Here is a 23,130-nt window from a genome sequence, read left to right on the forward strand (position 1 = left end):
TTGCAACATTTTCTATTCACTTGTTTGTTAACGGTTAATTAGGTTTAAATCTCACTTATAAATAAACATTTTTATTATTGTATGTTTATATTAGTATTTTAACTATATATATATATATATATATATATATATATATATATATATACAAGTTTGTAAATATATAATAAAGAAATATAAGCGGCAATCATAATAGATATGTTAGATACATATTAGATACTACATGCATAAAGTGTTAATGCTGCACAATAGTTAATGTGAATACCTCCATATTATATGTGATCACACTGCACTTGATGCAAAGCGAGAAACGCATCCTATAGAGCATCGAAAGAAACTGAAACCTTTTCCCATTGCCAAGGAAAAGAAGTCTTGACTGCGTATGCGCAAAAATATTTTTTACCCTATGTGTTAAAGAAATATTACTTTCGATTACAAAATTGGGTAATTCATACTACGTTTACGCGAGCGTTACTTCTGTAGTAACTTACGATACGTCCTTCGCGTAAACGGGATTTTGTAGTAACTTACGATAATTTACTCCGCGTAAACGGGTGAATTATCGTAAGTTACTACAGAAGTAACGCTCGCGTAAACGTAGTATCAGACTAATTCGCTTTCGTCTATATAACATGAATTTATTATTCCACTATTAGTAGAATTATAACCGTTTTTGCGATTGCTCACCTTGCGCGAGGGTATCGATCGTTAAAAATTCGTAGAAGCTTTCGTGAGAAATAAACCGACAGTCTAAAGTCTATTCCACAGTTGCGTTACAATTCCCGTGTAAAATGCACGCGATTGAACGCTATTACAAAATCAATCGGATAATTCTTAAGACAATAGGCTTATGGCCCTATCAACAGACATATCTCTCACATCTACAGAAAGTATTGTTTGTCAGTATTCTTGTGACATTTATAATTGCTCAGGTATATCGAACTACGTTTGATTTTTGTAAAAACGATTAAATACCGGCATTTCTTAAATGCGTAAATTAATAATATTTTTTTATCGTTCTTTATTATTAATTATTTTTTATATGTTTTTATATAAAGCAATCATTTATTAATAATATATAACAATTATTTTTATAACTTTTTTTATTTTAAATAAACTTATATCGTCTTTTATATCGTAAGATAAGGTGCATTATATGTGTGAAACATATTTTGATGATACGTAATAGAAACAATTTATAACCAACGCATATTCTAAATGTTATTTTTAGTTACTGACATTTATTACAAAGCAGTACAATACGAATCTCCTCTTTGAAACTCTCTCATTCGTCCTTCCTAATCTTATCGACACGATAAAATATTGCTATTTTATCATTCAGGCCAATGACGTAAGTTTAAGAAAACAAGTCGATCGTTTCATTATAATATTTTGTAGAGTAAATTGCATTCTAACCATTGTTAAGAAAAAATATGGAATAAACAGTTGAAGCAACTATTGGACCAAATCCAAGACGATTGGAATTCGTTGAAAGATAAGTTCGAAATTAATATTATAGAAAAATATGCTTACAACGCTAGGCTATTCACAATAGTTATAATAGGTAAGAATATGAATTACCATGATTTTGTGCGGTATAGTACACATAATATTATTTCTCCTAATAATAATCTTTTTTACTGATAAGACAAAAAATACATTTTGGACAATTTTTCGAAATAATTTGCGTAATTTAACTCAAATTAGATTTATTATTTCTCAGTATATTGCTATTTTGGCTTATTATGTTGCGCAATATTCCAATTTCGGCCGAAAATTCTTGATGTTGTTTTGCCGTTAAATGAATCACGGCCTTGTCATCTTCTCGTGTTCACGGAATACTTTGTCGATCAGGATAAATATTTTTACGCTATGCTGTTTCATGAGGTATCAGCCTACACTGTAGGAACGACCGCACTGTGTAGTACCAGTGCGATAATTGTAATATGTATCCTGCACGCATGTGCATTATTTAAAATCGCAAGGTAATGTGAAACGCATTTACTTGAGCACTTGTTTTATTTGAAATATATTTAAATAAGTTTATGCAGTTGCCGAATAGAAAGTGCGATCGAGAAGAATACATTAATGATCCCTGGTCCTAGAAGAGAAGATTTCATTTACCGGAGAATTGTGCATGCGATTGTTATGCATCAAAGGGCCAGCAAGTCAGTATTTTTATATTTTTGTTACAAGACTTTCTATTAAGTAGTCTATTTTTTAGACATTTCTTATACTAGTTAATCGATTGCGAGATTATGTTTTTAAAATCGCATATTTAAGACTATAAACCTATTATCGATGTATCCTTGTACTAAACGTATAATTCAAAGCTCAAATTATTTAAAACGTAAAATCAAATATATTTAAAAATTCTGTATAAAAAATATATATATATATATATATATATATATATATATGTAGGTCCAGAGGTATGTTCCGGGACTGTTTACGTTTTTTGAAATGTACAGTCCTGGAATATAACGCATATATATGTAATCAGATTCAAAAAACTGTCCCGAAAATTGCCGTAGGACATCAATTTTTTCCAGGACAGTCCTGGAAACTGCCAAATGTCCCGGAATGTACCGATATCAAAAATAAAAGTCCCGGAACATACTTCCGGACCTACATATATATAAATTTGAAATACTTGCTATTTATTTTAATAACACATTCAAATATATAAACATATCTCTGTAAAATGTAGAAACCTAGACGGCTATCGTTAACATTAAACGACGTATGATTAAAATATAATATGTTATATATTGTGTTTTTAATAGTTATTATAACCAAATATATATATTTTGAAGTGAATATATATATGTTTACTTTATATTTGTCATGCAATAATTCCAATATATAAACTTCGTTAAAGATTTGCTGAACTTTTGACATCCAATTTTGCGACATTATTCTCTCTCCTAATCGTGCTTGGCGTCAGTTCTTTAAGTTTCATTCTCTATGAAGTAAGTAATATCGTTTCCTACTTTAGTTAATTGCGGACCACATTTTTACATAATGTTACACATCGTAGTTCCTTCAAATAATAACATTAACAAAAAATACCAGTCAGGCATCTATGTTCGCTGTATTGATACTCCTACATTTGAATTATATGTTTGTTGCTAATTATGGTGGGCAACAATTATTAAATCATAGTCTAAAGCTGTTCAAAGCAACGTGAGTATTATTTTGCAGTACTTTTCGATCGGTATTTATTACAAGTTATAGCATATTTAAATACATTTATTCTTTAGAATTGTTAATATACATACATTCTTCCGACATTTTCAAATACGCAGATAATTTAGCGTTAATTAATATCGTAAAATTGTCGTTAAATTTTTAATCCTTTACACTTAATTTTATTTTCAATGTTTAAAAAATTACAGTTACACTGGACTGTGGTACACAGCACCGTTGCGTACGCAAAAACTATTATTGTTTATAATGCAAAAAAGAACAATAAACATCACATGTGGAGGCATATTTGTTGTATCCTTAGAAGGTTTCGCTACGGTAAAGCTAAAGCTTCTTTAAAAATAAAAAAAACTCAAACTTTAATGTTTATTTATGCATAATAATATGCCTTTTTAGCTCGTAAATGCGGCAGTATCCTACTTTACATTGATTTATTCTGCGCAACAAAAATAAAGCGAAAAATTTATTATTAATTAATTGACAGATCTTTATTAACAATATAAATACAATGTAAATTTATGTTGAATATTGTGTATTAAAAGAAAAAAATATCTTTCACTTCTAATATACTTTACGCGGTAATAAATAAATATCCTTCAAAGAAAAGAACAAGCTTTCTAATTATAGAGTTCTAGCAACATAATTAGAATATAGATATACATATTTATATTATAAATGTAAAAACCTCAATTCCTTGTTTATCATTGTGTCAATAATAAAACATTAAAGTTTATTTTACAAATGGTTTATTGGAATTCATTGAAAGATAAATTGAAAATTGACATCATAGAAAAATATGCTTATGAGACTGATTGCAATAACTGTGATATACAGGTAAGAATATGAGTTACATAATGCATCTTGAGCAATATTTTCGAAATAATTTCCTTGATTTGAATCAAATTAAATTTAATATTCCTCAGTATTGCTATTTAATCAGATTCTCTTGTACTCGTATTTAAATTTTTTCCGCTGGTTAGGTTTTTAATGTTATATCATTAAATGAAGCACAGCTGTTTCATCTTCGATCTATTCACGGAATATTTTGTTAACCAGGAAAGATATATGTATTTACTATTTAATATTACACGAGTTACTAACTGGTACGTAGGAGCGACTGATGCATCATACGATATTGATGTGGTAATTATTATGTATATGTATATACATATATCATGAACGCATGTTCATTGTTTAAAATCACAAGGTAATGTGAAATACGCTTGTTTTTCTTAAGCTTTTATTGTTGAATTTTATTTTCTAATTAAAATATACTTAATAAGTAGATTTATATAGTTGTCGAAAATTTAATCGTGAAAAATATATTAATGGTCCCTATATAATCCTAAAACAAAATATCTTTTTTATCAGAAGATCGTACACATTGCACGGTTGCTATATAGGCATCAAAGAGCCAACAGTATCCTATTTTTATATATATATAGAGAGAGTGAGTTTTTATCCATTAAAAGTAACTGACACTGATTCTGAAACTATTTCGCATATTTAATATTAAATGAATTTTATCGATATATCTTATCTCATCGATATATAAAATCGCATTTAGCACAATTTAAATGTTGAATTGATTAAAATCAAGTATATAAACAACAATTAGAAGTTTTACTCGCGAAGTTACATTGAACAAATGTTAATTAAACTAATAAATATTTAAATGACAGATACAAAATTTGCACTATCTCATCCGAGAGGGGACTGGAAGATAATACGAAATAAATTAGAAATCATGATTATACTGGAATACGCTCATTGTAGTCGAATTTATGCTATTGTTTTTTTGTTTATTTTAGATAAATTTGTATCTTTTTCTACATATTTTATACTTTCTTCAAATTAAATCGCAAAATATTGCGCGGCGTTTAACTTATGATTCGCAAGAATCTTATGCACTCGATAATTCTATATAAGAGGAGAAAGACTCCTCATATGACGTTTTTGAAGAAACTGAAACCTTTTCCACTACTGAGAAATAGAAGTCGTGACTGCGTTTGCGCAAAACAATTATTCAAACTATATGTTAAAGAAACACCATTCTAAATTGAGGTAATTTAGACTAATTTACTTCTGCCCATATCATGAAATATATTGCTTCAATGTTAAAATAGCATAATTTTCTTATACCTTTATTATATCGATCGTTTGAAATTCACGAGATATTCAAGAAAAATGGTACAATAATTTTTACCGTGAACGCAGTTGTGTCGCAGTTTTCGTATGAAATGTATGTGATCGAGGAACGCTATAAGATTAATCGAATAATTCTTAAGACGATTGGGTTATGGCCCTATCAGCAATCGTATTTCACGCAAATACATAAAGTTCTGTTTGCTAGTATTCTTTTGACATTTATTCTTGCTCAGGTATAACAAATCTAAAATTTTATAATATTATAATGAAATAGTACCAGAGTGTATAATTCTTAAATACATACACGCGTTAATGAATGTTTTCCTTAATTTTATCACATCTTTTTTATTTGGTATGTATAACACACGACAACCTCTTTTATTAGTACTTTTATAATAGATTATCTTTTAATATATTATAATTAACCCGTTGAGGTCACACCTCCTAAAAATAACGTTGAGGTCACAGGGGTCCAATGGACCCCACGCAGAAAAACAGTTGCCATTTGCGTTCTTCTTGATGTATCGACTCAAACCTTGAACTGGAATTTAGTTTAAGAGACTTCCTCTTTATAATCCAATAATTTATTTCTCCTTTTTTAAATTTTTTATGTTGAAAAAACGCGAGAAAAAATTTTTCGAGAAATTTGACTTTTTTCACAAAAATATTCATCAAAATTGCAATTTTTGAGATAGAGCAAAAAACCTTCCTACGTTTTACTCTCAAAATAATATACTTTTAAGAAAAAAATAGTATTATAACGTGCTTTGAAAAAAGTATATTTATTATACAGTTTGAAGTTATCAATATTTATGAAACTCGTAAAATCAAATACGTCAGTTTTGAACGTGTAAAATAAAGTGAAAAAACCGTCTCTTCGAAGGTACGTAGACGAAAAATTCGCCTGGGGTCCAGTGGACCCCATGTCACCTCAACGGGTTAATAGAGAAAAGTTCCCTATTATAAGACAGGATCCTAATATGAGATATTTTAGCTAAAATTGGGCTAAACGGCCCTATATATAGGCCCTATCTGTTGATTCCACCATAAAAAAAACCCCGCTACCTCATATTAGGATCCCTATCTCATAATAGGGGACTTTCCTCTATAAATTCCTCAAATAATTGCTTTGTCTTTTATTATCGTGTGATAAAATTAGTTTCACGTGTTAAATATTTATGTAGAAATAATTTATAATCAATATACATATATCTTAAATATTATTTTTAGTTGCTGGTATTTATTACAACACAGTACAATACGGATCTTCTTTTCACAATTCTCTCATTCGTCTTTCCTGTTCTTTTCGCTACTGTAAAATATTTCCTTTTTATCGTTGAAACAAATAGTGTAAGTTCAACGAGATAAGCCGGTTATTTGAACGTTTAGTTGTAACATTTATAAAGTAAAGTGTAGTCTAAATGTTGATAAAGAAAAATGGTACAGTTGAAGCAATTAATGGAGCAGATCAGAAATGACTGGAATTCGTTGAAGGATAAATTGGAAATTGATATTATAGAAAAATACGCTAGTAATATGAGACTTTTCACAATAAGTTTGACGGGTAACACAATTTGTAGTTATATATTCTATATAGATATGTGTAAAACTATTCATTTTACATTAATACTTTTCAAAATAGGTGTATTTTGACGCATATTGCAAAGCTTATTTAAGGTAATTTACATAATTAAATTCAAGTTAAATTTAACATTTTTCAGCGTGTAGTTACATTGCCGTATTCCTTTTCGGAGTAATTCAACGTCTACCGTTGATCCTCGATATTATATCACCATTAAACGAATCACGACCTTATCAGCTTTTCGTGATCAAGGAATACTTTGTCAGTCAAGATAAATATATACAGGTTATGTTGCTACATGAGTTTTTAGTCTGCTGTATAGGAATGACTACGGTGTATGGCACTGGTACGACAATTATGACATATGTAACGCATTTGTGTGCATTACTTAAAATTGCAAGGTAATATAAAATGTGCTTGTTATTCCTTGTCGAACGTTTGTTTCAAACATAATGTACATTAGTAGATTTAATATAGCTATCGAATAGAAAATGCTATCGAGAGAAATATATTAGCAATCCCTAATCCTGAAAAGAAGTATATTTTTCATCAGAAGATTGTACATGCAGTTGTTATTCATCAGAGAGCTGCCGAGTCAGTATATACTTTTGTCATAAAACTTTCTGTAATAGTATTTTATTTGCGCAGTCATTTTTTATTCGTTACATCTAACAAAGATTATACAAAATCATAATCGCACGTTTGATATTCAGTGATTATCTTATTGATATATCTTTACGTTAAATGCAATTCAAATTGATGAAAATTTAAAATTAATTAATATCCAAGAGTTAAATCTATAGCATTAAATATTTGCAGTTAATTTCATAACTTGCTTAAAAACAATATAGTATTTCTGTAAAAAACGTCGAGTCCAATAACATATATGTTATTTAATGCTGTATTTAAATTGATAATGTAATAGTTTCAATACTCAGCTTTTTATTAAAGGTTTAATGAATTTATGACATCTGTTTTTTTAATTCCATTCGCTATTCTGATCGTAGTTGGCATTAGTTCTTTAACTTGCAGTCTTTATCTAGTAAGTAGCGTTTTTCTCTATTCTATTTTATTTTGAACTGCTTTTTACATAATAATTTGTTACAGTTCTTTCAAGTAATAACATCAAATAATATCAGTAAAGCATTTTTGATCGTTATATTAATACTTGCTCATTTGACTTATTTGTTTATGGCTAATTATTGCGGACAAATAGTGCTCAATAACGGAGTAGACTTATTCAAAGCCATGTGAGTATTGCGTTTTTATACAGATTTTAACCGATGCAGATTTACATAGATTTATTTTATAAATTTGATTTAAGCCGATGTTGCGTGTTTACTGTTCCGATATTTGGAAACATGTAGTTAGTTTTGCGCTAATTAGCAAAACATCTTTAATTTTATATTAGTTTTATATAAAATTTATCTTAAAAAATTGTAGTTATAATGGATTATGGTATGCAGCGCCATTGTCTACGCAGAAATTGTTATTATTTATAATGCAAAGAGGAAGCGTAAATCTTAACATATCGTGTTTTAACATATTTGTTGCATCCTTGGATGGTTTTGCCTCGGTAAAATTAAAATTTCTTTAACAGAAAAGAAAATTAAACTACCAATATCCATGTAACGTATAAAGCAATATTTACTTTTAGCTCACGAGTACGGCAGTATCCTACTTCACAGTGATTTATTCTACGCGATAATAATAAATCAGAAAGAAAAATCAATTTTCAATTATATTTGTTACTAAATTAACATAGTTGTGTAACGCATGTACATAGAAAATGCGTTGAATATATGCTACTCACAATATATGTAAATGTATATTTTTTTACTCCAACACTCTTGACACACGCAGTATTAATAAAAATATATAAAAATAAATCATTAAAAAGTAAATAATATTATATTTGAGTTTAGCAATATAAGTGAAATATTAGTAAATGAAAGAGGTTTAAATCACTTATTATTGTTATCATACCGACTTATTTTAATCACGAAAAATAGATTTTAATTATTATTTAAAATATTTTTACTGATCTATGACTGTATATTTTGAGAAAATATATAATTTAGTATATTACATATTTATTACGGCAAGTATCAATTATTTAGCAAAAATATATTTCATCGTTTGTCTTCCGTTTCTTGCATAATGTAAAATTTAAAGGAAAAAGAAATAAGAAATAGTGTGATATTAGGCAAACATTTATAATGTTAATATGTACTCCGACACTTCGCTGTTTACTTGAAGTTCGTCTTTAGTGCAACATGCATCTAGTCGAAGAACATTATTATACATCAATCAATAAAACCTTTTTAAAACTTCTGGGTATTTGGCCTCATGACAGATCGCTATTGGTATTTTGGCAACGAGTGTTGGTCATTACTTTAACTGTAACATATATTATCTTGCAGGTAATTATTTATATATCTACAGCAATTCTCGTAATGTCAGTTTATAATTGCAATGATATTTTTCAAAAATTATTTATTTTATTTTAATAATTTTCTGAAGCATTTTAAAGGAGCTAACAGAATTCAAGTTGTACCATATAAAAATAAAAATTTTAAATTGTCTGTTTATAATGCTGCTTTTATTATATTATTGATACAATAATTGTATTTATTGTTTTCAGTTGTCAGTTTTTATTACAAAAAACTATAATATGGTCCTCTTCGTTAAAACTATGTCGTTCGCTTTTCCTTCTATATTAATTACACTGAAATATTGCGCTTTTATGTTTAAATCAAAAACTGTGAGTTGCTTCTCGATTTATTTGTACAACCAACGATTACAGATTTTATTTGTGGAAAGATATATTTAACAACGTTAGTTAAACCAATGAAAATTTTAATTATAGATAAAAATCTTACATCATTATATCCAAGAGGACTGGAAAATGATACAAAATAAATCAGAAAATGATATTATGGAGAAAGAGGCTCATGACTGCCAAAATCATATTATCTTTATATTCAGTAAGAAAATGCCATTTTATTAATTCCGTTCTATATTTATCCATAGTACGTCATAAAAACAACATCGTCAATAATAATATTTAAAATATAGATATCTGCTATTATTTATTTAATCTTTAATCTATAATTTTAATATATAATTAATCTGTATGACATCCACGTACACAAACAAACATAAATCTATAAAAAAAAAGCGCAACGTTATATATGTAGTATATACTATGTACTTTTTTTTATATATGTAGTATATTATTTCTCGTGTTATAAAATAAAAATATATAATTATAGTACATTTATAATAATCTGTGTGTCTTACAGAGGGTTGCGGTTGTTTAATAGTCGCTTTAATTATTACTCAATTTTTTCCGGTTATTCTTGATTTTGTTTTGCCATTGGACGAACCTCGGTCACGTAAATCTATTATCACAGTGGAATATTTTATCGCTCAGGATAATTATTTTTATATCATAGCACTTCATGAATTTTTTATTATTTCATTATGTGCGGCAATGATATCATCCACGGGTACGCAATTGTTGTTATTTACGTATCATTCTTTCGGGATGTTCAAAATCGCCAGGTAACGATCGATTCATATTGATTTATACCAATTGAAATATATATCAATCGCATAAACTAAATTTGAGAATATTTGCAGTCATCGAATGAAACATTCCATTGATGATCATGTGTTACATATGCCAAATTGTGAACGTACAATTTGCGAGAAGATTATCCATGTTGTAATTGCACATCGTAGAGCTATAGAGTCAGTACATTTTGTATTTTATTTAGTTCTGTAAGGTCTATTATTGTTTCTTTTTAAAGCATCAAGATCTTCATTAGTTCTATATCAATAATTTAGTTCCGACGTTTTTGAAAATAAAGATATAAATTTAAGTTTAAAAAATTTAACTAAAACTTAACTTAATTAAAAAACTTAAGTAAAATGAATGAACATTTCTCATCTGTTCTGTTGTACGATAATTTCATTGTGCATCGGATTTATTCATATTTAACTTTTTTTTTTTATTTTTAAAGATTTTCCAACATTTTCACGTCTTCATTTAATGTGCCATATTGCCTTATTGCTATCCTTGGAGTGCTTTCATTGAGTGTCAATTTATTCAGAGTAAATATGATTTTTTTATTTTATAAATATTAATTATAATTTACACAATTATGCATTATTCTAATGATCATGCAGCTTATAAAAATTATGATTTCTAATCAAACAGTTCGTTCAAGTGATAACACTAACAAAAAACATGGATGATATATTTGTATCTTTTACTGCCACTATGGGTCATATAATTTACATGTTTGTAGCGAATTATATTGGGCAGAAGGCTACCGATTACAATAACAATATTTTTAAATTAGTGTAAGTATTAGTAATTACTTTTGTTCAATTAATGCTCGCAATACGCGAAAATAAAAAAATTAATATTTCAATAGTAGAGGAGCTTTATGAACATTCAAATCCTACAAAGTAAAAGTTCTCTTCGTTATTTTATATAATCTTTTTACTAGGACTTAATTTTTTTCATTTCTATACTGTGTAAAATAATTATAATTATTTCTTTAAACAGCAAAATTTCATTCGTTTTTTATAAAATTTGTTTTCCAATCAGAGTAAATTCTTTCGCGTAAAGTCTTTTGTATAAACTATTTTAAGTTTTCTCATGCTCTCTTCCTCTTTACCCTTACTTTTAGATATGGTACATCATGGTATTTAATGCCTGTCACATCACAAAAACTGATTTTATTTTTATTGAGCAGAACTGGTAAAGATTTTTACTACACGATCGGTTTCATATTTGTGGCAAAGATAGAAAATTTCGCCTTGGTAAGAAAAGCTATAACAATGAAAAAACAACAGAATTTTACTAATTGTAAGATATATGTACATTAAGTATCTGCTTTTTAGCTTGTTAATACCGCGCTGTCCTACGTCGCTGTGATGTATTCTGTTCAATCAAAATGAAAAAGATATGAATAACGCGATTGATATATCAATTTTTATCTTCCCGCGGATACACATGAGAACATAAGGAAGCATTATTTCTTTATATTGTATTTCTTTTTAAGATATAAATCATGTATAATTTTGGAATAAGAATTTCAGTTTTCATAATCGTAATATAATCGTACACAGCGCATGCACAAAATCTCTCTTAAATATATATAATATAATCATTGTATTGATACATTGGTTAATTATTTATATTAATTTTATTCTATTGACAATATTATTGTATTTTATACGTTTGGAGCTCTTTGTTTAAAACTGTATGTAAACTACTATCAATATAACAATAGTAATGTGATTTTGATGTGAAAGAAATACATGTATGTTACAAAGAAAAATCTGTCTACATAAACATTTTGTTCTCTTTGACTTTTTTGTTGATTAAAGAGCGTCATTAAATCATTAATTAAATGTGAGGTATGTTATTATATATTATGTAATATATTATTATTGAAAATTCTTTGCACTATTACCATGTTTCTGGGTTATTTCGTATTTTATCAATATTAAATATTCGGACACTGAAACTCGAAATTAAAAATCTCCGTGAAAGCTTAATTTAAATTATCCAAAAGATCGGACGTCATCTCTTTCTCAAGTGTCAAAACTTTATGTAACTTTCTGGCAATACATTAATTTTATATTATATGTGCATCTATAATATATCATTTTTTATTACCTTTTCTACGTTTCTCTATATCTTCGAATTATTTTTTTTTTTTAAGAACGCGTTTCCACAAGATAACGAATAGTTTTACCAATTATTATATCTCACACAAATCTTATATCTCTGGATGTTTTAATGTTATACCTCATTCTCGTATATACATAAACAATAAACGTCAAAAAGTTCACGACATAATTATACAGAATAAAATTAATAAAAAAATGTCCAACTTAAAATTTTTTAAATTAATTATACACATCAAATTTCTCGATTTTACGTTCATATATCAAACCGATTACACGAACTAAGTTTAGCTATGCTGTTATTGCTCAAAGCGACACAAAATGTGTATTGTATTAATTATTATTGATAATATGTTATTAATAAATTAGAATAAGACACTATAGTATATATTTTATGCTTATAAACAGAACTCTGAAGTTTAAACAAACTTTGCGAATTTAGTAAATTGATGTCATTCTTTAATTCTTACAAAAATGTATCACAATTAGCTTTGGTAATTTTTAAATAAGATTACGAGAAATATAAACATGAATCATATTCTCGTACAAACCTTCTTACAATTACATTAAACTGATTTTGCATTAATGCATTATTCCAGTACCGTGCACTATTCTTATTAATACCTAGAAAGATTTGAAATGTCTGAAACGAGAGAAGTAAATACAAGCACAGCAGTTCGACTGACAATAAAAGATATACGCTATTGTCACGATTACTGCGCTTGCGTTGCTCATATTGATAATTTTTGCGCGGTATATTTCACTAAAAAAATAATGTATTCGTCTTATACCCCTATTATATACAATCATCTCTATTTATGTAATATTACAATATTAGTAAAATTTGTAGCTTTACACTATATTTTAAATGCATAAAACGTTTATATTATACGTCTTATCTTCCTGCAGCTATTTGTACATTAATATTTCTCTAAGTGCAAAGTTAGATCGTGCGATTATATCATAATAATCAGAGAAATAAAATAAAAGAAGAAATAAAATTCGTGAACTTGCGCTCTACAAACCGCTTCTAACTTTCGTACAAGATGCACGCTATCGAAGAAGAGCAGCGTTACAAAATCAATCGTATCCTTCTTCTAATAATCGGTATATGGCCTTATCAAAGATCGATACTTGCGAAAGTACAGAGACTGTTTGTTTGTACTATCCTGGCAAGCGGAATTTGTGCTGAGGTATGATTAGAAGAATTTACTTGTATCTTCTCAATTATTAGATTGAACAAATGAACATATCTGTCGGTGTTCTGATTAATCATTATAGGGGTATTCAAATAAGTTAAAGTTTAACGGTTTGACAGGTTATGTCGGATTAAAGTTGAGTAAAAAGTTAATTAATTAACTTTGGGCGCGCTACTCTTTAAGATTATGCAAAATACATAAGTGTCTCATTAACCTATCACATTAATCTTTGGGTTAAAAGTGTAAAAATTAACTTTTTACCTGACTTTAACCCGACATAACCTGTCAAACCGTTAAACTCTAACTTATTTGAATACCCTTATTGCTTCTTGTACATATATGAAATTAAATCAAAAGTTTTTACCGAATAACGCTTTTCGTTTCTAAATATATTACATAACTGTAATGTTGCAGTTATCTCCATTTATCACGCATGAATGTAGCACAGCTCTCATCATCGAAGTTTTGTCCGTTATATTTCCTAGTCTCGTGGTCGTAATAAAATATTACTACTTTAACATTAATGCAGGAATTGTAAGTCTTTTATTAACACTTTTATTAACACTTTCAATAAAATTTGTTCAGAAATAAAGTCAGTTTGGAAGACCATGTTATCTAACATTGTAAAATTTTTTCATGAGTAAGACCTAAATATATCTAATAAATCAATTATTAATTTTATTTGTAATTATTGTGTGAGTGTTGCTGAAGATTAATTTTATGAAATAGACAATAGACCGTTTAATCATCACACAATTCACGATAAATACTAAATTTATATTATATTAATCATATTAAATGTCTTTCTTATATATAAATATTCGGCAATAGATAAAACAGCTGTTAGAACGTGTTCAAGCCGATTGGAACTTACTAAAGGATAAGCATGAACGTGAAATAATAAAATCATATACCGAATACTGGAGATTAATTACTATCTTTACAATATGTAAGAAAAATGCTGTCAGTTATCTCTCATACATAACATTTTACAAAATTACAAATTACTATTCAAAGATACCTATTTTTATATATATTACTAGAAATTTTCACAAATAAAGTTCATTTTCTATATTAGCAGACATTATAATAAGATTTCTTTATTTACAATTTTACTATCTATTTATAAAGAGAAGTTCATTTTCTATATCAGAAGATATTATAATAAGATTTGTTTATTTGCAATTCTATTATCTATTTATAAAGAGAAATCTATTTCAATTACATACTCTCTAAATCTGAATCAGTGAATAGTACTGTGAATCAGTGAATAGTCACTCTGATATCAGTGTAAAGTATGCTGATTCATGAAAAGTGGCATACTTTACACTGATATCAGTGACTATTCACTGATTCAGATTTAGAGAGTATGGAGCATATAAATGTATAAAGTTATGCTTTACACATTTATCTTTTTATATTATTATTTTTATTTTATATATTTTAGCCATCCCCTTGTAAAATAAATATTTAATTATTTTTTTTTGCACTCTAGTACTTTCCTGCTGCATTCTAATTATATACGTGACATCGCCAATAACGCTTTATATTATTAACGTTTATTTATCTAACAACAATACTTATTCGCAATATATATATATTCCAATCAATTACTCCGTTAATCAAGAAAAATACATTTATGTCATATTATTGCATTTTATCGTATTCCTCTGTGTTGGCATATTAATAATTGTAGCTGTCGCTACATTCATAGGATTATACATGAAACATGCTTGTGGTTTATTAAAAATTGCCAGGTAAGTGATGAATCTGGCAGCTATCCTAGTCATTGAATAATATTCCGAAGTTTTACAGCTATCGAATTGAACATGCAATAAATATGGAAAACGTACAACAAGTCTCTCTATTAAAAAGAGAATATGTTATGTACTTGAGGATAATACGAGCCGTAGATATCCAACAAAAAGCGTTGAAGTTTGTATCTAGCATAAGCTATAGTGTGTCATATAAAATATATTTTATCTTGTAAAACTATATTAGACTTAAAAATCATTTAAATTAAAGTTTAATTAAAATTAATTAGGGAAAATATACATATATATATATATATTGAATGGAGATTTTTTTTTTTTCAAGTATGCTTATTTTGTTTGAGAAATTATTTCAAATTTAAAGGTTCACGAACCGCGTTATGTCTACTTTCGCCATAATGTATTTTGTTCTAATCGTATTAGGCGCGGCTGGCGTAAGCGTAAATATGTTTCGAGTAAGTTATATACATATATATTAGAATAAGTATAGCACTTATACAGAAGTGCATTTTATACACATTGAGTGTTATTGAGTTATTTTTAAACCAAAAATCCAATTATGTTCCAGTTTCTTAAAAACTTACAAACAAATCGTGATTGGTGTGAACTTTTTATAACCTTATCAGTACTAATCGGAAACTTTTTATATATGTTTCTTGCGAATAATATAGCACAAGAGATTTCAGATCACTGTAACGATGTGTTTTATGCAGCGTAAGTATTGACTCAGTTTAAACGTGATTTTATGTGTAAGAAACCTTATTTATATGTTGCCAATCATAGGATATATTCAAATCCTATCTTAAATTAAAAAATTTCCATTATTAATTATTATTAGAAAACTATCTTTATATAATAATATTACTTAATGCTAGTTCTATAAAAATTTGTAGATATAACTCGATGTGGTATGTAGCGCCGCTCCGAGTTCAGAAATCAGTATTGTTCCTACTACAATATGGCACAAAAAATTTTACCATTATTCTCGGCGGTTTTTTCGTCAGTTCATTGGAAGGTTTTGCCACGGTAATGAGCATTGATAATAAAGCGGATGTCATAAAGTTAATTCTCGTATACATGTGTATATGAGAGTGTGTGTGTGTGTGTGTGTGTGTGTGTGTGTGTGGGTGTGGGTGTGGGTGTGGGTGTGGGTGTGGGTGTGGGTGTGGGTGTGGGTGTGGGTGTGGGTGTGGGTGTGGGTGTGGGTGTGGGTGTGGGTGTGGGTGTGGGTGGGGGGGTGTGGGTGGGTGGGGGGGTGGGTGTGGGGGTGGGCGTGTGTGTGGGTGGGGGTGGGGGTGTGGGTGTGGGTGTGGGTGTGGGTGTGGGTGAGGGTGGGGGTGTGGGTGTGGGTGTGGGTGTGGGTGTGGGTGTGGGTGTGGGTGTGGGTGTGGGTGTGGGTGTGGGTGTGGGTGTGGGTGTGGGTGTGTGTGTGTGTGTGTGTGTGTGTGTGTGTGTGTGTGTGTGTGTGTGTGTGTGTGTGTGTGTGTGTGTGTGTGTGTGTGTGTGTGTGTGTGTGTGTGTGTGTGTGTGTGTGTGTGTGTGTGTGTGTGTGTGTGTGTGTGTGTGTGTGTGTGTGTGTGTGAACATAGAAATAAATAAAGAATATATATTTTTAGATACTAAGTACATCTTTGTCCTACTTTATGGTAATTTACTCCACGCAAATGAAAGACAAAAGAATGGATAGATAAGCATTTTGAAATATCCCTAAAAGAAATAAAACACAAAACTCTTAAGTTGTTATCATATGGAAATTATAAAATACTTCAATTTTTTGTCAGCACTGCTAGAGTCGGATTTTCTAGACACTGTAGGCATGGTGGGCCGAACAGGTAGAGTATTGCGTGACATTTTTAAGATCAGAGAAAAAGGAGAAAAAAATTAAAAAGACAAAAAATAATATTTTTGTTAATTACGAGAAAAACTTGAAAATAATAAATATAAGTAATTGGCGCGATTCCTAATCAAAAATCAATTTACGATAGAAGAAACATTTCTTTACACATCGTTTAGTTACTTTAGTTATAAAAGAATATAAAAATCCAGCTCTGAGCAGTTATTTTTTATTTTATAATAGAAAGGCATAATTATCTATATAATTCTCACCTTTTTAGCACTTTTCAGCAACAACAATTGTAAAAATTGCGTTCTCTGTTTACTTTTTATATACTAATAAATGATATTACATTGAAAGTTTCTTTTATTACTAATATCTTTATACATACATAACTTATTCCCAAAGATAATTATAATGATAATAAAGATATTGTAGCAGCACACTGTGATACCATTTAGAAGTTTCAAAAGTCAGAGATGTATAGCGCTTAACGATTGAAACCATACTGACGATAAGTTCTGAAAATTTAGTAGCAACTTTATCTGCGCTTGCGTGGAGAAATAGATGTATAAACGTGCGATAAAAGCATGTGCAATGTCTGTACGAAGAAAAATATTTTGATAATTCTTTTCTAAAGGCACAAATAATGGTAATTGAATGATATTTGTATCGCGACATTAGTTACGATAGCTGTGAATATTAAATTATATATCCTGTCACTCAATTCTGAAGAAATAATTTCTTTTTTTATATATAGCCTAAAGAAATTTAAGAAAAAAAACTATTAGAGATGTTCAATATAGAGATGTTGGGGGAGGAGAATAAAGAACCTCTAGTTCATATGTTGTTCAACATTCGAGGAGAAATGATATCATTCATAGATCAATACTATAACGTTAATCGGAAGTTACTGAAGATCATGGGATTGTGGCCTTATGAAAAGTGGAGATGCCGAATTTTTCAAATTACATTGTTTCCTAGTGTGCTCATTTCTTTTCTGATCGCTCAGGTTTGCTTGCATTCACTCTGATTCGATTTCACAGTTCAACAGTTATTACGCATAGTTGCTTTATATGGTTAAAATATTTATCGTACACACTGAGAAAGAAAGTTGTTAACTTGACTAAATATACCGAAAGTAAATTCGTAATTTGCCAACAATATAATAAACATTAAACGTTTATTTCATTGACTACAATTGGCAAATAATCATTGTGACGATTCGACCATTGGTTTTGGTCCGATTGATCGTCAGTTTTTTAAGATTAAACACACACACAATAGTACATTTTATATTTAATAACTTAAAGTAAAATATTAAAGAGAGCCTACATAAATTTGTAATTTTTCGAAATGTTGATATATTTATAGTAATAATATTATTATTTAATAGTATTACATTGATTTTATCTAAAATCATATATTAATAGTTATTTGTGCAACAAGTGCGTGAAGAGCCTTCGGCTCGTGCGTCAACTCCGCACCCGGGAATTTTCATCTTCACGCACGGCTTGCATACCCTATTTTATGTTGCAAGTCCATGCACGTGTTACATAATAGCTATTTATTGCCAATATTCAAAAGGATATAATCTTTATCGTTTAAATTAAATACATGAATCTTTATAATTAAATTATCATTTACAGTTGGCAACGTTCATTACGTCAAAATTCAATGCAAATCTTATGTTAACGGTTCTCTCGCAAGCATTTCCTTGTTTGATATATTTCTTAACGTATATCTCATTTCTTTTGAATAATAAACAAGTAAGTATACATTTCTAAAAATTGAGTAAAATATAGATACGTGCGTAGGTATATATCATAATTAACATTTCATATCCGTCATTTTCGGTTTCCAATGTTGTTATACATATTCATAGATTATTCGAAAGTATAGATAAAAGTCTTCTTCGAGCGGCTTCGTTACGAATGGATGACATTAAAAGCTACAGATGAAATCGATATATTAAGAAAATACGCCGATTTTTCCAGACTATTTACGGTGACAATGACAGGTAAAGAATCAATCCGATTATTTTAATTCCGATTATTTCGATTTATTCTGTTTTCGCATTTGATAGTACATATTATAAATATCGATTGTTATATGGATTGAAAGAGAATTTAAATATTGGGATATCAATAAATTGATATTTTTATTATATCACATTTTTTTAATTTTTTGTGGAATAATCAAATAAAATAATAAATGAATTATGCTGCTGCATTAAATGTGTTGGAATAAAAGAAAATTTTAATACAATAAGCAAAATTTAAAGATATAGAATTATAATTTACAAGAGGACAATTTATTGTATATATACATATATATTTCTCGTTGCGTTTTATATAGTGCTGATGTTACTTGTTCTGAACTCTTTCGGCTTGTTTCAATTTCTTCCGAACCTTCTTGACATTATTATACCGCTTAATGAATCTCGTGAGCGTCATTTCACATTCTTAGCCGAGTACTTTGTCGATCAAGAGCAATACTTTTATTTTATTTTAACACATAATCTAGCGGCCGTTTATATCGGAGCTATTTCAATACTTTCTACTGGTACTATGCTTATGGGATTTATAATGCACATCTGCGCAATGTTGAAAATAGCAAGGTAAGAATCGCAAGAATTGAAAAATTGAAATATAACTTAATAAAAAATGGCTTATTCAAGATAAAAAGTTTCTTTCACTGTATATGCTGATGCTGATGTAAAAGAAATGATTCTACAAAAATTATTTCATGTATAATATAATGGTTTTTTTATATATTGACAAAATTAATAAGTCACATAGGGGAATGGTAATAATTCAAGTGGACAACAGTAACGGACAACATTAGTACTTTTTTTATTTATAGTTATTTTATTTACCCCACAATTTAATTGTTGATCTTACATTATAATAATGTAACGATGAACAAAAAAGTGACTAAAAATTGCAATTAATTTATATACGTAAATAAATACAGTATCCTTTTCCGATTAATGAATTATGTAGAAATGTAATTCGACTTTGCAGTTATCGTCTTGAACATATAAACGATAATTTACCATCAGTATCTAAATCCGAAAAAGATTGCATTATTTGTAAAAGGATAATCAACGCCGTTGACATACATCGCAGAGCGCTCGAGTTTGGCGAATATATAATATCTAGTTTTTCGAAACTTTACTTTATATTAATTGGTGTAGGTGTCGCATCTTTAACCATTAACATGTTTCAAGTGAGTATACCTATTTCGGCTGCTCTGTCTTATATGCTATAATATATGCTATAATATATGAATATCTTCGAAAAAATTCTATTTAATATATACATAAAATATATTATAATACTAAAATAACTAATTTATATTTGATTTTTATCATTTTAACGATACAAAAAAAATGTTTTTAAGATGATGCTTTTTATGGTAAAATAATTATGTAGAAGAGATATCGAATAAACAAGATGTATGAAAAATACATGTGATAAAATATGACAAAAAAATTGCAATTTTCTTGCAAAACAAAATTTGTGTTATACAGCTTCTGCAACTTATGATGTTTACGAACGATACGAACGGAATGCTAGCATGCGGCTTGTTAGTTATCGCCCATTTCTGTTATATGTTTATCGGTAATTTGGTTGGTCAGGTAGTCACAGATCATAATACCGATATTCTCACTACAACGTATGTAATTAATATCTTATACGATAATCCATTGCTACACCGTAAAAATAGTAGAGTAACTCGGGGGAATATACTTAAGAAAAATATGATTTTTTTTCCTATTTCTCTTTCATTTTGAGATATCTTTGCATACTGGTCTTCTTTTTCCTTCTTTTATCTGTTATTTATATATGATTTTAATGAAATATTTCGATTCTTTACTATTAAAAAGATAGAAATACAAAAGTGTTGCAAAAGTGGCATATTACTCCCATGTGGGGGTAATATACCACATATACAAAAGTGTATAGTAATTTAACTTTATAGAAGGGCATTCTTGTCTAAAAACATGTAAAAGAATATTTTTATTACAATTTCAATAAAACACTAAGAAAATTCTAAAAAGCACGTTGTCATACTTGTCATACTGTACTTACCCCATAAAAACTATAATACTGACAAGAAGTAAGTAAAACTTTGGGCAAAACGTCAGATATAATATTTTTAACAATTTCACAGTATTTACAACAACGCTCCTAGCCGTAGCTTTGTTTAACATAACGAGTGGCATATTCCCCACACTGGCATATTCCCCCCAGTTACCCTATTTTTTAAACATCTTGTTTATATCCTTAAACACCCAATGTAACTTCACAAGCAAAAAGCAGCGTTTACATATTTATTGCAAACTTTCGTATGATCAATTGAGATGTCTATTGATCACTTTAACACCTTAGGTATGCCGTACAATGGTACACGATTTCGTTACAAGCGCAAAAGCTGCTGCTTTTTATAATGCAGAGAAATACGAAAAATTACTATTTTACTATCGGTAGCATTTTCGTCGCTTCTCTAGAAGGTTTTGCCTCGGTAATGTACTCGTAATAAATAAACAAATATATATATGTATATATATATATATACATATGTTTATCAACTATTGTATATGTGTATATATAGTATATTCTTTATTTTAAATTATATACCTTGAGAGAACATAAATAGAATATATGTTCTAGATGACGAGTATGACAGTATCTTACTTCACAATGATTTACTCCACACGATGACCACATAGGATGCGATACAGCATTTAGTAGCCCGTCGTAGATAATTACACAAGATTTCTGAAGGAGCCGATATTCTGTTGAGCAATCGGATACCGACAATATTTTCAACTTTCACGGAAACTCAACGAAAGGAATCAAAGTTTGCAATAATGTCACATCACATGGAGCAAAATATTAATATCACTTATCAGTAATAAAGACAGATTAAAATACGTTATTGAAATTATGGAATATCTTAGTGTTCAAAATTCAAATTTCTTTATTTGAATGATCTGCAAAAAATAATCTGTTTAAAAAACAATTGAAACACTTGGAAATAAACCTGAGAATTTCATCGAAGTTTTTATAATGTCGTTTGTTATATTATCTTTGAATCTTTCAATTATTAACTAAGTTAAACATTAATCAACTTTAAAATTATCAGTGTTTATCTAATCATTTTAACTCTCATTAAATTTATTACTTGTGACATGTGTTCTTTACGCTGTCCATATTTATAGTAATTAAAATCTACATAAAATCGAATAAGTATAATCTTTCCAAGTGAATATTTACTGAGAAAGGAAGGAACCTTTAATATTCCCGCTATATCCTCTTTTATTTGGATTTATTACTTTTTTTATATATGTATATAGTTTTATAAATTTCACTCACATATACACTTAATGAGACCGCGCGCACATTTCTTGCACATTAGTATTTTAATAACTAAATAAAATTAAGTATGAATTTCTATATGGCACGACTTGGAAAATACTCGCGTAACAGAGCAATCTCAAAATCTCGGGTACTCGCAACTCGTGCGTTTTTACGTAAAAGAGTCACGGTGCGGTCTCGCTCCGCGCGTACTTGGCGCGAGACACTACCGTGTCTCTTGATTCGTAGCACGATGTTCGCGACGTCTCGAATGACAGTGAGGGTGTCGCGTGAGAAACCTTCTGTGAAAGCCCAA

The 23,130-nt window shown here is 28.8% G+C and overlaps 4 protein-coding genes across 6 annotated transcripts in view; 3 read left to right on the top strand and 1 right to left on the bottom strand.

Annotated features, from left to right (window-relative positions):
- Positions 1–23,130, bottom strand: part of LOC143895471 (uncharacterized) — an 80,353-nt gene that overhangs the window by 38,749 nt on the left and 18,474 nt on the right. The gene's annotated exons all lie outside the window — the stretch shown is intronic.
- Positions 170–22,266, top strand: LOC143895639 (uncharacterized). Its single transcript, XM_077402946.1, has 29 exons — positions 170–929; positions 1,229–1,348; positions 1,444–1,561; positions 1,721–1,982; positions 2,049–2,165; positions 2,879–2,969; positions 3,038–3,183; positions 3,396–3,522; positions 3,601–3,642; positions 5,331–5,585; positions 6,583–6,702; positions 6,799–6,916; positions 7,074–7,335; positions 7,412–7,528; positions 7,886–7,976; positions 8,042–8,184; positions 8,378–8,510; positions 10,560–10,690; positions 10,963–11,053; positions 11,160–11,305; positions 11,638–11,827; positions 18,242–18,460; positions 19,098–19,217; positions 19,351–19,468; positions 19,807–20,068; positions 20,475–20,679; positions 20,984–21,129; positions 21,846–21,978; positions 22,128–22,266. Exons 1-29 carry the CDS (start codon positions 789–791, stop codon positions 22,176–22,178), a joined length of 4,215 nt encoding a protein of 1,404 aa, XP_077259072.1. The 5' UTR covers positions 170–788; the 3' UTR covers positions 22,179–22,266.
- LOC143895469 (uncharacterized) lies at positions 9,061–10,328 on the top strand. The gene is made up of 3 exons (XM_077402580.1): positions 9,061–9,357; positions 9,579–9,698; positions 9,804–10,328. Exons 1-3 carry the CDS (start codon positions 9,211–9,213, stop codon positions 9,942–9,944), a joined length of 408 nt encoding a protein of 135 aa, XP_077258706.1. The 5' UTR covers positions 9,061–9,210; the 3' UTR covers positions 9,945–10,328.
- On the top strand, positions 12,746–18,227 carry LOC143895454 (uncharacterized). 2 transcript variants are annotated; one of them, XM_077402553.1, is made up of 9 exons: positions 12,746–13,836; positions 14,257–14,376; positions 14,674–14,791; positions 15,338–15,599; positions 15,658–15,777; positions 15,979–16,069; positions 16,183–16,328; positions 16,508–16,640; positions 17,231–18,227. In XM_077402553.1, the coding sequence occupies exons 1-9, from the start codon at positions 13,690–13,692 to the stop codon at positions 17,303–17,305; spliced, it is 1,212 nt and encodes a 403-aa protein (XP_077258679.1). In that variant the 5' UTR covers positions 12,746–13,689; the 3' UTR covers positions 17,306–18,227. The 2 variants fall into 2 exon arrangements, with proteins under 2 accessions (XP_077258679.1, XP_077258680.1); XM_077402554.1 differs by having other exon boundaries at positions 15,539–15,599.

This window comes from Temnothorax americanus, unplaced genomic scaffold (assembly GCF_048541705.1).
Source record: "Temnothorax americanus isolate GAGA-0224 unplaced genomic scaffold, ASM4854170v1 Scaffold16, whole genome shotgun sequence".
NCBI lineage: Eukaryota > Metazoa > Arthropoda > Insecta > Hymenoptera > Formicidae > Temnothorax > Temnothorax americanus.